This window comes from Zingiber officinale, chromosome 2B, assembly GCF_018446385.1.
Source record: "Zingiber officinale cultivar Zhangliang chromosome 2B, Zo_v1.1, whole genome shotgun sequence".
Classification (NCBI taxonomy): Eukaryota; Viridiplantae; Streptophyta; class Magnoliopsida; order Zingiberales; family Zingiberaceae; genus Zingiber; species Zingiber officinale.
The window spans coordinates 86,856,720-86,871,540 of NC_055989.1; the positions used below are offsets into that span (position 1 = coordinate 86,856,720).

At 38.9% G+C, this 14,821-nt stretch overlaps 1 protein-coding gene across 1 annotated transcript; it reads left to right on the plus strand.

Annotated features, from left to right (window-relative positions):
• The first annotated feature begins 2,441 nt into the window (after positions 1 to 2,441).
• LOC122048418 lies at positions 2,442 to 11,772 on the plus strand. Its single transcript, XM_042609987.1, has 2 exons — positions 2,442 to 5,700; positions 5,807 to 11,772. Exons 1-2 carry the CDS (start codon positions 4,150 to 4,152, stop codon positions 7,901 to 7,903), a joined length of 3,648 nt encoding a protein of 1,215 aa, XP_042465921.1. The 5' UTR covers positions 2,442 to 4,149; the 3' UTR covers positions 7,904 to 11,772.
• Positions 11,773 to 14,821: the final 3,049 nt, after the last annotated feature.

Consider the following 14,821-nt stretch of genomic DNA (forward strand, 5'->3'; position numbering starts at 1 on the left):
GTGTTGTATGTTTTCATTTTTCGCGACCTGCGCGTCGTGCTTTTCTCATATATTCTGGTTGTAAATTAGATTTAGACTCGAATGTAACTCGGTTTTCAAATTGTAATGTACAAATTGGAGCGGTGGAGGGTCCACACAAGACGGAGTTCCGAGGCGGGCACGAGCAACACAAGGTGGTCAAAGGGAGGAGCTTGGAGAAGCTGTTGACCCTAGGTTGACCATTCGATCTTCTCATTGGCTTGAGAAGATCATAGTGGGGCCATGACTAAATCACAAATAGATTAATTAGTTAATTGCTTATGTATATGATGCATGTTTAATAAGTAATTAATTAATTAGTGCCTTACGATTAGATTAGATCTAAGTTGTGCACATGATGCACCCTTGCGATTAGATTAGATCTAAGTCGTGCACAAGATGCATCCTTTTCGATTAGATTAGATCTCGATCGAACCAACTCTAAATGCCTAACCGTGCCGTGATACCTATCACTACCTCGATCACATGTATTGTTGAATCTGCCAAAGCAGAGCAATACATATTATCTTGGTAGGGTACGGAGGGACAATCTTGGTCCCGCCTATCAACGCATGGGTGAATACAAACTCAATTAGATTGAGTATTCCTAGTTGCTCGGTTAGATCGAGTCAACTATAGGCATTCTTCCAACGGTTGGAAAAGATAGGTCAAAATCACATCTATATTAACTCTCGGGCGTATTAGCCAAAGCTAACTCGAGTTTTAATATAAATGCGGATATTGATTTTATAAACAAGAGTTGCATAGAGATGTAATTGGTAATCGTTACCTACCGATCATACTAAGTCTTGGGCGTATTAGCCAAAGCTAACTTAAGGGTTAGTATGATGTGGATCTTGTCCCACATGAATTATAGAATTCAGTGGGAGCATCATTTAGTTAAAGGCCTAATTAAATGATTAAGAATATGATATTTATTTCTGCTTTTATTCTGTTGTAGATAACCATGACGTCAAATACGAACACTTTCTCCCTGCGATCTGTCCTTGAGAAGGACAAGCTCATAAAGCACATCACCGGGCTGATGCAGGGAACTTGAGAATAGTTCTCACTCGGCGTAAAGCGTTGGAGGCTCCTCACCCTTGCGCCACGCGAAGGGGAGATGCTTACAAGAAGCATCGAGATGACGCATTTGTGTCTGTCTTATGCTCGCGACCATGAACTCGGAGCTGGAGCAACACGAGTTAATGGGCGCTTACGATATGGTTGAACATCTTCGTCAATGTATCAAGGTCAAGCGAGGCATGAGAGATTTGAGATCTCAAGGCCATTTCGGCAAGAAGTCGACGGGCTCGGTGAGGCCCATATGTACTCAAATGATTGGGTACATAGAGAACCTACAAAGGTTGGGGTTCCCTCTTGGCCAAGAGTGGCCACTGACTGATCCTGCAATCGTTATAGTCAATTCGTTCTAAACTACAATATGAATGAGATTGACAAGCCATCCATTGCTCGGCAGATGTTGAGGCTGAGCTAAACCTAAGAAGGCTAAGCCAACAGCTTACGATGGTTCGAAACATAAGGGCAAGCCCAAAGGCAAGGGAAAGTCCCAAGCCAAGGGCAAAGGCAAGGCCTGAAGCCGAAAGGAGGGTCGCCATGAGGATGCTACCGCTTCCACTGCGTCGAGGCGGTGGAAGAGGAATCAAGGTATACTTGGAGGATCTTAAGAAGAAGCGAAGTGAGACTTCCACTTCAGGTATATATGTTATAGAAGTCAATCTATCTATTTCTACATCATGGGTATTATATACTGGATGTGCTTCTCACATTTATACTGATGTGCAGGCGCTGAGAAATAGCAGGACATTGACAAAGGGCGAGGTGGACCTACGAGTAGGCAATGGAGCACGGGTTGCTGCTGTTGCTGTAGGGACTTATTTTCTATCTCTTCCCTCTGGGCTTGTATTAGAATTAGATGAATGTTGTTATGTGCCTGCTTTGACTAAGAACATTGTATCAATTTCTTGTTTAGACAAGAAAGGTTTCTCGTTTACAATAAAGAACAAATGTTGTTCCGTCTATTTAAACGATATGTTCTATTGTAGTGCACCTCTGATAAACGGACTCTACATTCTAGATCTTGAGAGCCCTATTTACAACATAAATACCAAGAAGTTCAAGTCAAATGTCCTGAACCAAACTTATCTCTGGTACTGTCGCTTAGGTCATATAAATGACAAGCGCTTATCCCAGCTCCATAAGGATGGTTTGCTGGACTCATTTGATTTTGAATCATATGAGATATGCGAGTCATGCCTACGAGGCAAGATGACTGATAGGTTATGAATTGATACATTACTTTTGGGTTAATATTTGGTGTTCTTTATATATTTGCATATGTTTAATTCCAATTTTGATCATATTTCCACAAACAAGATTTTTTATGAGCTTTATGATGTTTTTCCATCTTATGCATGATTTATTTCTCATTATGTGAATTTGGTCTTGTAGGGTACTAATGGGTTCATGATTCAAGTGGAGACATGGTTCATTCAACCAAATGGAGCCCAAAACCCTAACTGATCTGAAATTGAGCTTGGATTCGAGTCAAACCCCAGCTGGACCAAACCCTAGGTATAAAAGGGAATTTTTGGCACGGTGAATAGTGAGCTCGCGCTACTGTTCATCGTGCCAGTTTTCGTGACGGCGCGGTCGCGACTCCTCCCTTCTTCCAGAGCTTCGAACCAGCTTGTCTTCACCAGCGTGGAGTTCCTCAACATCCGACGATCAGATTCCGACCATCAGTTCTCATCAGCGAGTGGATTTGGCGAGCATGGTACTGTAGCTGTGGGATGCGATTTTCAGCTCAGATCAGCGGTGTTCTTCTGGTCTGAGTTTCCATTCCATCACAGGATTATCAGCGGTGGTCCTCCGGTGGTTCTGAGCCCTTTTCTGACAGTTTTCCATCCATTTCAAGCCTTTGTCCAGTTCGTGACTACAGTGCCAGCGAACCCAGCAGCGTGCAGCAGAGTGACACTTCGGAAACTGATCTCGCTGTATTTTTGTGAGCTGATACAAGTTAATCTGAGTTGTCTCGAGTTCAAGGACACCATCTGACTTCTGTTGGAGTGTTCTCTGCAGACCCTTGTGTGACAGCAAGGAGAAGATGAATTTGGTCCGAGATTTGGGTGTAGGGATGTTAGATTTTCTTTGCAGTTTGTTTCTAGCTTAGGTTTCCTTGTTTACACAGTTTTGTTTCTGAATCTGAAAGTTTATAGATTAGATTTATTTGCAGTTTTAATTGCTAAACGAATCTGTTCTTGCTTGTGTTCTGTTTTTGTATTATTTTCTTCCTAGTTTTGTTTTCGTGTTCTGTTTAGCACAACAGGGTCTGGTGTGTTTTAGTTTAAGCTATTCATTAGCTTATAAGTAAGTTTCATAAATGAGTAATTAATGTCTAGTGTGACTAGTTAGATGTGTGACAAGATTTCGTTGAGTTCTGTTTTGCAATGTACAGAGCTGAAAATTCTGCATTTTGATTCTGCATTAGATAAATTAGGTTAGCTAAGCAGATTTAGTTTTTTTAATTGCTGGTAGCTTAAGATTAGTTTTCTAGTTTAATTTAGATGAATCCAGAATGTGCAGGTTTTAATAATTACAGCAGGTTGAGTTTCATTTAGTGTAAGTTTATTTCTGCAGACTTGCATTTTTGCAGTTTTATAGATCAGTGCAGAAATAGTTGAAGTTTTGTTTCTTCTGGTTCTTAGAATTAATTTTGCAGTAGGGTAATTGAAGTTCTTGAATTCATTTCTAGTTCTATGATTTTATTTTGAATACCAAAGCCCCATTTTATAACTAGAAAACCCAAAAAGAGTGTTCTTAATCCAAAACAAGCACGTTCTAGCATAATTCTTGGAAATTCGACTCGGGCCTTATACTAAAACATTGCTTTGTGTAGTTGTGGGTTTTCGATCTGAACATTAATTTGGGAGTTTATTTGTGACATCTAATTAGAGAGCTTACCAAATTTTGGCGCCGTTGCCGGGGAACTTTAAACTTTGCTAGAATTGTTTGTTTGTTTTGGATTGTGAATAATTTTCTCAGCTTTAGTTTGCTGATTTTTCTGATTTTATTGAATATCTACTGAATTTTGATTGTTTATTGGCTTGCATGACTAGGTCTTCCTTTGCAACATTACTTGAACTTGACCCGGAGATTGAGAGAACCTTTTGGGCTTTAAGGAGACAAGCTAGGTCAGCAGCAACTTGTGAGAGCAGAATTTCAGAGATGGATAATCAGATAACAGAAGGGGATCGAACTATGAAAGAGCTTGCAGCACCAGATGTGGCTTATAAGTACTCATGCATCACTTATCCAGATTTGGCAGGAGATTTTGAACTCAGATCAGGACTTATTCATTTGCTTCCCAAATTTCAAGGGTTATCAGGAGAGGATCCCAACCGCCATCTACATGAGTTCCATGTGGTTTGTTCTACCATGAAACCACAGGGGATTTCAGAAGAAGACATTAAGTTGAGGGCCTTTCCATTCTCTTTGACAGGAGCAGCAAAGGACTGGTTATATTGCCTTCCAGCTGGATACATTACTAATTGGATTGATATGAAGAAAGCATTTTTGGAGAAATTTTTCCCAGCTTCTAGGACTGCAACTATCAGGAAGAGCATTTGTGGTATTCAGCAAGTAGTGGGAGAGACTCTTTATGATTATTGGGAGAGATTCAAAAAGCTGTGTTCGAGTTGTCCACAACATCAGATTAGTGATCAGCTTCTTGTTCAATATTTTTATGAGGGTCTACTTCCTATGGATAGGAGCATGATAGATGCAGCAGCTGGAGGAGCCTTGGTGAATAAGACTCCAAATCAAGCAAGAGAGTTAATTTCAAATATGGCAGAAAATTCACAGCAATTTGGGAGTAGAGCTCTTGGGACTAGAGTGGTTAATGAAACTCATTTGGTTTCGAATGAGCAACAAGAAATCAGAAATAATTTGCAAGAATTGACCTCTCTAGTGAAGCAAATGGCGTTGCAAAATTCGAGTCATGTTTCAAATTTTCCTTTATCAATGATGAAGTTGTGTGGAATTTGTTCAAGCCAAGATCATTCTTCGGATCATTGTCCTAATTTATATCAAGATGAATCTGTTGCAGCCATTTCAAGACCTCAATTTCAGCAACACAAGTATGATTCCAACTCTTCAACTTATAATCCGGGATGGAGGGATCATCCTAATTTGAGGTATGGGAACACATTTTATCAGCAGCCAACACAAAATCAGATTGGTCAGTCATCATTTCAGCATCAGCAGAATCAACATTATTTCCAGAACCATCCAACAGTTCATTCTCAGCAAAATCAGTACTTCCAGCAGCCACAATTTCAGCAAAACTTCAACCAAAATCAGCAATTTCAACCATTCCAGAATTTTCAGCATTCGAATGTTGCATTTCAGCCACAATTTCAGAATGCACAGAATCAGCAAAACCATTTCCAGCAAATTCAGCAACCTGTGCAGAATTTCCAGCAGCCAAGCAGTGCGAATCAGCATCAATTTCAGCTTGCACTTCCATCTTCTACAAGTCCTAGATCAATGCAACCTCAGCACAACTTTAGCAACTCGAAAATTGAAGATTTGATGCAGCAAATGATGCAACAGCAGCAACACCAGCAAAGAACTGATACAACGCTGCAAAACATTGAAAGATAGATTGGGCAACTTGCTAGCAACATCAATCAAATGCAAAATCAAGGATCTGGGCAGTTACCCTCACAACCAACTCCAAATCCTAAAGGAAATGTTAGTGCATTAACTCTTCGAAGTGGTAAAACAATTTCAGACCCAAATCCGAATTTTCCAACAGGAGCACAGCAGAATATTTCCAGGCCATTTGCAGCTTCGAGTTCACAAAATTTCCAGAATTTTCCAGCAAATTCAGAGCAGCCAGATTCTGCACAGCATGGGATTACTGGAGCTGATCAGCAACATTTCAATCAATCGGAAGCTTCAGATTCTGATCAAATTGATGGAGCAGATTTCGGCTTGGAATTTACTCCAACAGCAACTTCAAATTCAGCTCAAAATTCAGCACATAATCTGGGAAATTCTGGACAGAAATCTAAACCAGCAAGGAGTTGAGCATTCTATTCCATTACCTTTCCCTCAAAGAAGTGTACAACCAAGGAAAGAGATGGAGGAAGAAAAGGCGAAAGAATATCAAGAATTGGTGAAATTGTTCAGCAAGGTTGAAGTGAACATTCCTTTGCTTACCATGATTAAGCAAATTCCAAAATATGCCAAATTCCTCAAGGATCTTTGTGTGCACAAAAAGAAATTGAAGGGAAATGAATTGATAAGTATGGGAAAGAATGTCTCAGCATTACTTCAGCCAGTTCCTCAGAAGTGTGAAGATCCAGGAGTTTTTACCGTGCCTTGTGTTATAGGAGATTGTATTTTTGAGGATGCGATGTTAGATCTTGGAGCTTCTATTAATGTGATGCCTAAGTCAGTTTTTCAGTCATTAAGAATTGGACCTTTGCAGCCTACAGGTGTAGTGATTCAGTTGGCCAATAGAAGTCAATCACACCCAGCTGGAGTGATAGAAGATGTATTGGTAAAAGTGAGGGAGTTAATTTTTCCTGCAGATTTTTACATCTTAGACATGGAGGGTGATGTGCTTGCAAACAGGGCTCCGCTTATTCTTGGACGTCCATTCTTGAAGACTGCTAGAACGAAGATTGATGTGCATGCTGGAACTCTTTCTATGGAGATAGGAGACACAGTGGTTAGATTCAGCATTTTTGAGGCTATGAAGCATCCTAGAGAGGATCATTCTATACTTAGCGTGGATATCTCAGAGGAGCTGGATGGTATGGAGTTCTTGTCAGATATTGATTCAGACTTAGAGATTTCTGATTTTGGTACAGTGAATGAATTTGTTGCATTATTGGAAGATGTTTTAGATGTGGAATCTGATGTCAATTCAAGTGAATGTGTAGGGGATTGCTTGGGAGAAGCATTACCCCTAGGATCGCTCAGAGAGGAAGAGGTATGTGTAGGGGATTGCTCAGCAGCATTACCCCTAGGATCACCTATTATGGAGCAGACACAAGAGGAGTTGAAACCATTGCCCCAACATCTGAAATATGCATATTTGGGAGAAAATCAGCAGCTACCTGTCATCATAGCTCAGAATTTGGAACCAGATCAGGAGGAGAGATTATTAGAGATTCTGAGACAGCATAGGAAGACCATTGGATGGACTTTGGCGGACATTCCTGGGATTAGTCCTTCCATTTGTATGCATAGGATCTATTTGGAGGAGGATGTGAAGCCAGTGAGACAGCCACAAAGACGACTGAACCCTTTGATCTTGGATGTGGTAAAGAAGGAGGTGACTAGACTCTTACAGGCAGGCATTATTTATCCGATTTCTGACAGCAAATGGGTAAGTCCCATCCACGTGGTTCCGAAGAAGTCAGGGGTGACAGTGGTAGCTAATGAAGAGAACGAGTTGGTTCCCACGAGAGTGAAGAATTCCTGGAGGGTATGTGTGGATTACAGGAAGCTGAACCAAGCAAGCAGGAAGGATCATTATTCACTTCCTTTTATTGATCAGATGTTGGAGAGGCTGGCAGGTAAATCCCATTATTGTTTTCTTGATGGGTACACTGGTTATTTTCAGATTTGCATCGACCCAGAGGACCAGGAGAAGACGACCTTCACTTGCCCTTTCGGTACATTCGCATATCGTAGGATGCCATTTGGATTGTGCAACGCTCCAGGTACTTTTCAGCGATGCATGGTGAGTATTTTTGGTGATTTATTAGAGCATTGCATGGAAGTATTCATGGATGATTTTTCTGTTTATGGCTCTTCTTTTGATGCATGTTTGGAAAACTTGTCTTGAGTTTTAAGTAGATGTATCGACACAGATTTGGTTTTAAATTTTGAAAAGTGTCATTTTATGGTAGAGCATGGCATTGTTTTAGGTCATATAGTCTCTAGGAAAGGCATTGAAGTAGAACCTGCTAAAGTTAGCGCTATATCTTCTTTATCTTACCCCGCATGCGTGCGGGAAGTGCGAGCTTTTCTTGGTCATGCAGGATTCTACAGGAGATTTATTAGAGACTTCAGTAAGATTGCTCTACCATTATCTCAGCTACTTCAGAAGGATGTTTTGTTTGATTTCGATCAGAGGTACAGAGAAGCTTTTGACAGATTGAAGGAGGCTCTTACCTCAGCACCTATTATCAGACCCCCAGACTGGTCTTTACCTTTCGAGTTGATGTGTGATGCTTCAGATTATGCAGTGGGAGCTGTACTAGCACAGAGAGTTGATGGAGCACCACATGTTATTTGCTATGCTTCCAAGACTTTGGACTCAGCTCAAGCAAACTACACAACAACAGAAAAAGAGCTTCTTTCTATTGTTTTTGCTTTAGATAAGTTCAGATCATATCTTCTTTATTCTCATGTGATTATTTTTTCTGATCATGCAGCTTTGAAGTATCTCCTCAAGAAGCCTGATGCAAAGCCTAGATTAATCAGATGGATGCTTCTGCTTCAAGAATTCGACGTAGAGATACGTGATAGGAGCGGGAAGGAGAACTTGGTTGCAGATCACTTGAGCAGGATTGAAGGAGACTTGGATCGCACGACCATTGATGATGATTTCAGAGATGAGCAGCTTCTACAGCTGTAGGGTGAGTCTCCATGGTATGCAGATCTAGTGAATTTCTTAGTTGCACATGTTTATCCCAAACAATTTTCAAAAGCTCAAAAAGATAAATTAAAAAGTGATTCAAAATTCTATGTTTGGGACGATCCTTACTTGTGGAAGTTTTGTAGTGATCAGATCATTAGGAGATGCATACCTGACTCTGAGTTTCAGTCTGTACTTACCTTTTGTCATTCTTTTGAGTGTGGAGGACATTTTGGACCACAAAGAACTGCTAGGAAAATATTAGAATGTGGTTTGTATTGGCTTACTCTTTTTCGTGATGCCTATGTTTTTTATAGATCATGTGATAGGTGTCAACGAACTGGGAACATAGGACTTAGAAATGAAATGCCTCAACAATTCATATTATTTTGTGAGATTTTTGATGTTTGGGGTATTGACTTTATGGGTCCATTTCCTGCCTCTTTCGGTTTTGTTTACATTTTATTGGCAGTTGATTATGTTTCCAAATGGGTGGAGGCCATTCCCACTCAGACTGATGACTCTTCTGTTGTTGTTAGTTTTGTCAGGTCTCACATATTTTGCAGGTTTGGAGTACCCAGGGCGATCATAAGTGATCAAGGGTCTCATTTTTGTAACAGACACATGAAGGCTTTGCTACATAAGTACGGGGTTACACATAAAGTTTCTACATCCTATCACCCGCAAACAAATGGGCAAGCAGAAGTGTCTAACAGGGAGGTGAAATCAATTCTTGAAAAAACTGTGAGACCGGATAGAAAAGATTGGAGCAAAAGACTTGAAGATGCACTTTGGGCATATAGGACAGCTTTCAAAACCCCTATTGGAATGTCCCCTTACAGGATTGTGTATGGAAAAGCATGTCATTTGCCTGTGGAGATTGAACATAGGGCATATTGGGCGGTTAAAGCATGCAACCTTGATAGTGACACGGTTGGAGAAGAAAGAAAGTTGCAACTCCAAGAACTTGAAGAGATTAGATTGGAAGCCTTTGAGAACTCACGGATTTACAAAGAAAAGGCCAAGAGATTTCATGACAAACAAATTGAAGTGAAAGAGTTTCAAATTGGTGACAAAGTACTTCTATATCGATCTCGTCTCAAATTGATTAAAGATAAGTTGAGATCTAGATGGGAAGGACCTTATTGTGTTACTAATGTTTTCTTTTATGGAGTGGTTGAGATCCAGGATTTGTCTACTGGTCGGGTTTTTAAAGTTAATGGACAAAGGCTTAAAAAGTTTCATGAAGAAGTGAAGGGCTTGGTGGTGGAGGAAATGGAACATGTTGATGCTATCTACCCGAGTTAGAGGGGAGTTTCACTTTATCTTTTGTTTCTTTGCAAATTAATAAATTTTAGGTGTAGGTAGTTTTCTTATTTGTTTAGGTAAAATTTCGGTTTCATTTAGAATTTTCTTGCATAAATAAATTTTGAGTTACATTAGTAATTTTTATTTTTGCATAGTTATAGTTTTGGAATTTAGGTTTTATGATAGTTACCATTTCTTTGAGTTTGTTAGTCTTTGTTTTAGGAATAAATGGTACTTCCTTCTTTTGACATTTCTTTGTATCATTTTAAGGGATTTGAAAAGGAATGTTAAATTTGGCTATCAAGTTTAAAGACTCTATAACATGATTGAATTCTAGAATTGCATGAGGTTGATACTAGTGATGGATTCTTGATTGATGAAATGGTATGATAATTTCTATTTACCTAGTGAGGTTTGAGCCTATTTTAAGTGATGCACTTGTAGCTTATTTCACTCTAGAACTTGCTTCAAATCTGATTTTTACCTCTAGAGCAGTATTGAGTCATGTTTCATGAAATTTACTCCATTATTACATTGCCCTCACCTATTTTTGCTATTCTTCTTGTCATAAATCATCATATCTTTGATTTTTTTTTCATGTCTTATTTCTTTGGATGTGGATACCTTGAATGTTATGTGATGATTTTATTTTGGCCGGGACGGACAAATGAGTAAGTGTGGGGGTGGTGTTTAGTTTGAAATTGGTGTTCTTTTGTGCTGAAATGTTGTATCAGTTTTAGTATCAAAATCAGAATGCAAGATTCAAAGTGAAGGAAGTTTAGTTGGAATTTGAGAAGATGTTGAAACAAATGGTATTCAATATTTTTATGGCATTGGTGGCTTCAGAATTTAGAATGCCAGAACAATTCATCAATGGAGCACTCTTGAATGGACACAAATTTGGCAGCAAGTGAACTTAAACAGTGAGGAAAATGAGCCAGAAACAGAATTCAGAAAAAAAAAACAACAACAAACGTGTGCAACTCTGAATTATCAGACTTTGAAAACCTTAGGAACTCTTAAGATTTCAGCAGCAATTGTTGTTTAAATCCTGATAGCACTCTCAACCGGCTGGAAGAATTCCGGTAGGAGTAACTTGCTGGAATTTTGAATGTTCAGTAACTTTTAAGTGATGTTATTGGCTGAAATATGATGTAAATCAAGCTATGGTTTAATTTAGTGATTGTGAAGTTTTATGGAGATAATTGTTGAAGCTTGAATTGAGTAAGCAGTAACATCAGTTGAAGATGTCAAGTGTGTAAAGCAGAAATTCAGAATTTGATGAGATGCAGAAATGACAGCTCTGAAAAGAATTGGAAAGATGTGCAGTTAGGAATGAATGTAGTATCAAGATTTCAGAAATGATATTAAGGGAAAGTGAAGCTCAGATGAAGTGCTGAAACACGAAGTAGCAAATGGGACTTTAGCATCAACAGCTTCTACAAAGATTTAATTCAATCACTGGAATTTGGAAATGGCAAGACATTTGATAGTACTTGAAAGGCTGAATTTTGGTGAATGTGAAGAGTAAAAGAAGACAATGTTTGCTCTCAAGTTGGGAAGTGAAACTTAATTTAGTATCAAGAACAATTGAAAATCAAAAGGGAAGGGTGCTGGAATGATAGAAATGCATAGGGTGCAGAATTCAGAAGGTGCAGAATTGCAGGAAAAATGACAGTTTTGTGCCAATTTGGAATGAGAATTGTGATGAGCCAGGGCTGCTGGAAAATGGAAGGTCTTTGGATATGCATTGTAAAAGGTTTGTAGAGACAAGAGGAAGGAGTATTGAAAATTTTTTGTGGCTGAACATGTTAGATTGATACAAAGTCTAGCATTGAAGGAAATCTGAAGCTAGCAGTGCGGAATGAAGTTTAAGGGGCTAATGACCATAGCAAAATCTGAAACCTAGCTGCCACTTAGTATTGATAATTGGTTATCCTTCTTCTCCAGAGTTTACAAGATTTAAGACAAGGAATTGGATACCAAAATAGGGAAGATAAAGCTATAAACTGAAGAAGATTGAACCAAAACTGCAGCTTGATATTTTGGACTGTTAATGCAGTGAGAAAAAGTAAATCCAAGCTGAAATTTTTGTGCCATTGGAGAACAAGAGGTGGAGTCTTGAATTCGTACCATTGTTGAAGAGGATGCTTAGAGAAAAGAAGTGAATATCTGAAAAAGAAACTGAATTCTGATTTAAATGCAGAAAAGTTTTGTGACACAGGTAATGTGCTGATTTGTGCCAAAATTTTGGTTATTCAAGCTTGAAATGAATGGAGTTAAGCCATCTTGATCTATTATTAAATAAGCTAACTACCAAGGCTTATCAGTTAGGAAATTTTGGCTGAAATGTCATTGAATCCAAATCTGAAAATTCAAGGACAGAATTTTAGTTGTTAAGTTCAGTTTCTGAAAATTGAGGATACAATCTACACTGGAAATGGAGCGAAGTAAAAGGAAGAGTGCAGATTGGTGTGCTTGCAAAAACCAAATCAGCAACAAGAAGCAGTGACAGGAAAAAAATGCAGAATTTCATGCTTGGCTGAAATTGAACATCACATAGCATTTTAATTCCATGTCTTCCACCTTGAGTTGAACTTTATCTTTTTATTTGCTCTAACAGAATTAACTCTTCCATTTACATCCTAAATTGTTTTTCTTCCAATGGTTGTGAATTCTCATGAATGTGCATCTTAATATCTGTGATGGAGGAAAATTAGATGAGAAGCAAGCTTATGGTAGTGGATTTGCTATGAGTAGCTTGAGGGATCTCCACCATTGCAAAATTGAGATTAGGATGAGAGCCACTTCAAATTACCTTGTGAGGGTTAGAAATGCTATCATTTTCATTTTATTCATGATGAATGAAGTTTACTAAGTATTGAACCAAGGTGAAAATAGAGGTCATGAATGTGTGAGTCTATGAAACTTGATATTTACATATAACTTCCTTTTACTTTCTTTTGGACATGATCAAGAATAGTTGGGAGTAGGAAGTACCATCTTAGATGTTTTTTAGTTGGCTCACTTGCACGAGGCGTGCAAGAATAAGTGTGGGGGATTTGATAGGTTATGAATTGATACATTACTTTTGGGTTAATATTTGGTGTTCTTTATATATTTGCATATGTTTAATTCCAATTTTGATCATATTTCCCCAAACAAGATTTTTTATGAGCTTTATGATGTTTTTCCATCTTATGCATGATTTATTTCTCATTATGTGAATTTGGTCTTGTAGGGTACTAATGGGTTCATGATTCAAGTGGAGGCATGGTTCATTCAACCAAATGGAGCCCAAAACCCTAACTGATCTGAAATTGAGCTTGGATTCGAGTCAACCCCCAGCTGGACCAAACCCTAGGTATAAAAGGGAATTTTTGGCACGGTGAACAGTGAGCTCGCGCTACTGTTCATCGTGCCAGTTTTCGTGACGGCGCGGTCGCGACTCCTGCCTTCTTCCAGAGCTTCGAACCAGCTTGTCTTCACCAGCGTGGAGTTCCTCAACATTCGACGATCAGATTCCGACCATCAGTTCTCATCAGCGAGTGGATTTGGCGAGCATGGTACTGTAGCTGTGGGCTGCGATTTTCAGCTCAGATCAGCGGCGTTCTTCTGGTCTGAGTTTCCATTCCATCACAGGATTATCGGCGGTGGTCCTCCGGTGGTTCTGAGCCCTTTTCCGACAGTTTTCCATCCATTTCAAGCCTTCGTCCAGTTCGTGACTACAGTGCCAGCGAACCCAGCAGCGTGCAGCAGAGTGACACTTCGGAAACTGATCTCGCTGTATTTTTGTGAGCTAATACAAGTTAATCTGAGTTGTCTCGAGTTCAAGGACACCATCTGACTTCTGTTGGAGTGTTCTCTGCAGATCCTTGTGTGACGGCAAGGAGAAGATGAATTTGGTCCGAGATTTGGGTGTAGGGATGTTAGATTTTCTTTGCAGTTTGTTTCTAGCTTAGGTTTCCTTGTTTACACAGTTTTGTTTTTGAATCTGAAAGTTTATAGATTAGATTTATTTGCAGTTTTAATTGCTAAACGAATCTGTTCTTGCTTGTGTTCTATTTTTGTATTCTTTTCTTCCTAGTTTTGTTTTCGTGTTCTGTTTAGCACAACAGGGTCTGGTGTGTTTTAGTTTAAGCTATTCATTAGCTTATAAGTAAGTTTCATAAATGAGTAATTAATGTCTAGTGTGACTAGTTAGATGTGTGACAAGATTTCGTTGAGTTCTGTTTTGCAATGTACAGAGCTGAAAATTCTGCATTTTGATTCTGCATTAGGTAAATTAGGTTAGCTAAGCAGATTTAGTTTTTTTAATTGCTGGTAGCTTAAGATTAGTTTTCTAGTTTAATTTAGATGAATCCAGAATGTGCAGGTTTTAATAATTACAGCAGGTTGAGTTTCATTTAGTGTAAGTTTATTTCTGCAGACTTGCATTTTTGTAGTTTTATAGATCAGTGCAGAAATAGTTGAAGTTTTGTTTCTTCTGGTTCTTAGAATTAATTCTGCAGTAGGGTAATTGAAGTTCTTGAATTCATTTCTAGTTCTATGATTTTATTTTGAATACCAAATCCCCATTTTATAACTAGAAAACCCAAAAAGAGTGTTCTTAATCCAAAACAAGCACGTTCTAGCATAATTCTTGGAAATTCGACTCGGGCCTTATACTAAAACATTGCTTTGTGTAGTTGTGGGTTTTCGATCTGAACATTAATTTGGGAGTTTATTTGTGACATCTAATTAGAGAGCTTACCAATGACCAAGACTCCCTTTAGTGGGCACAGCGAGAGAGCGACTGATTTGTTAGGACTCATA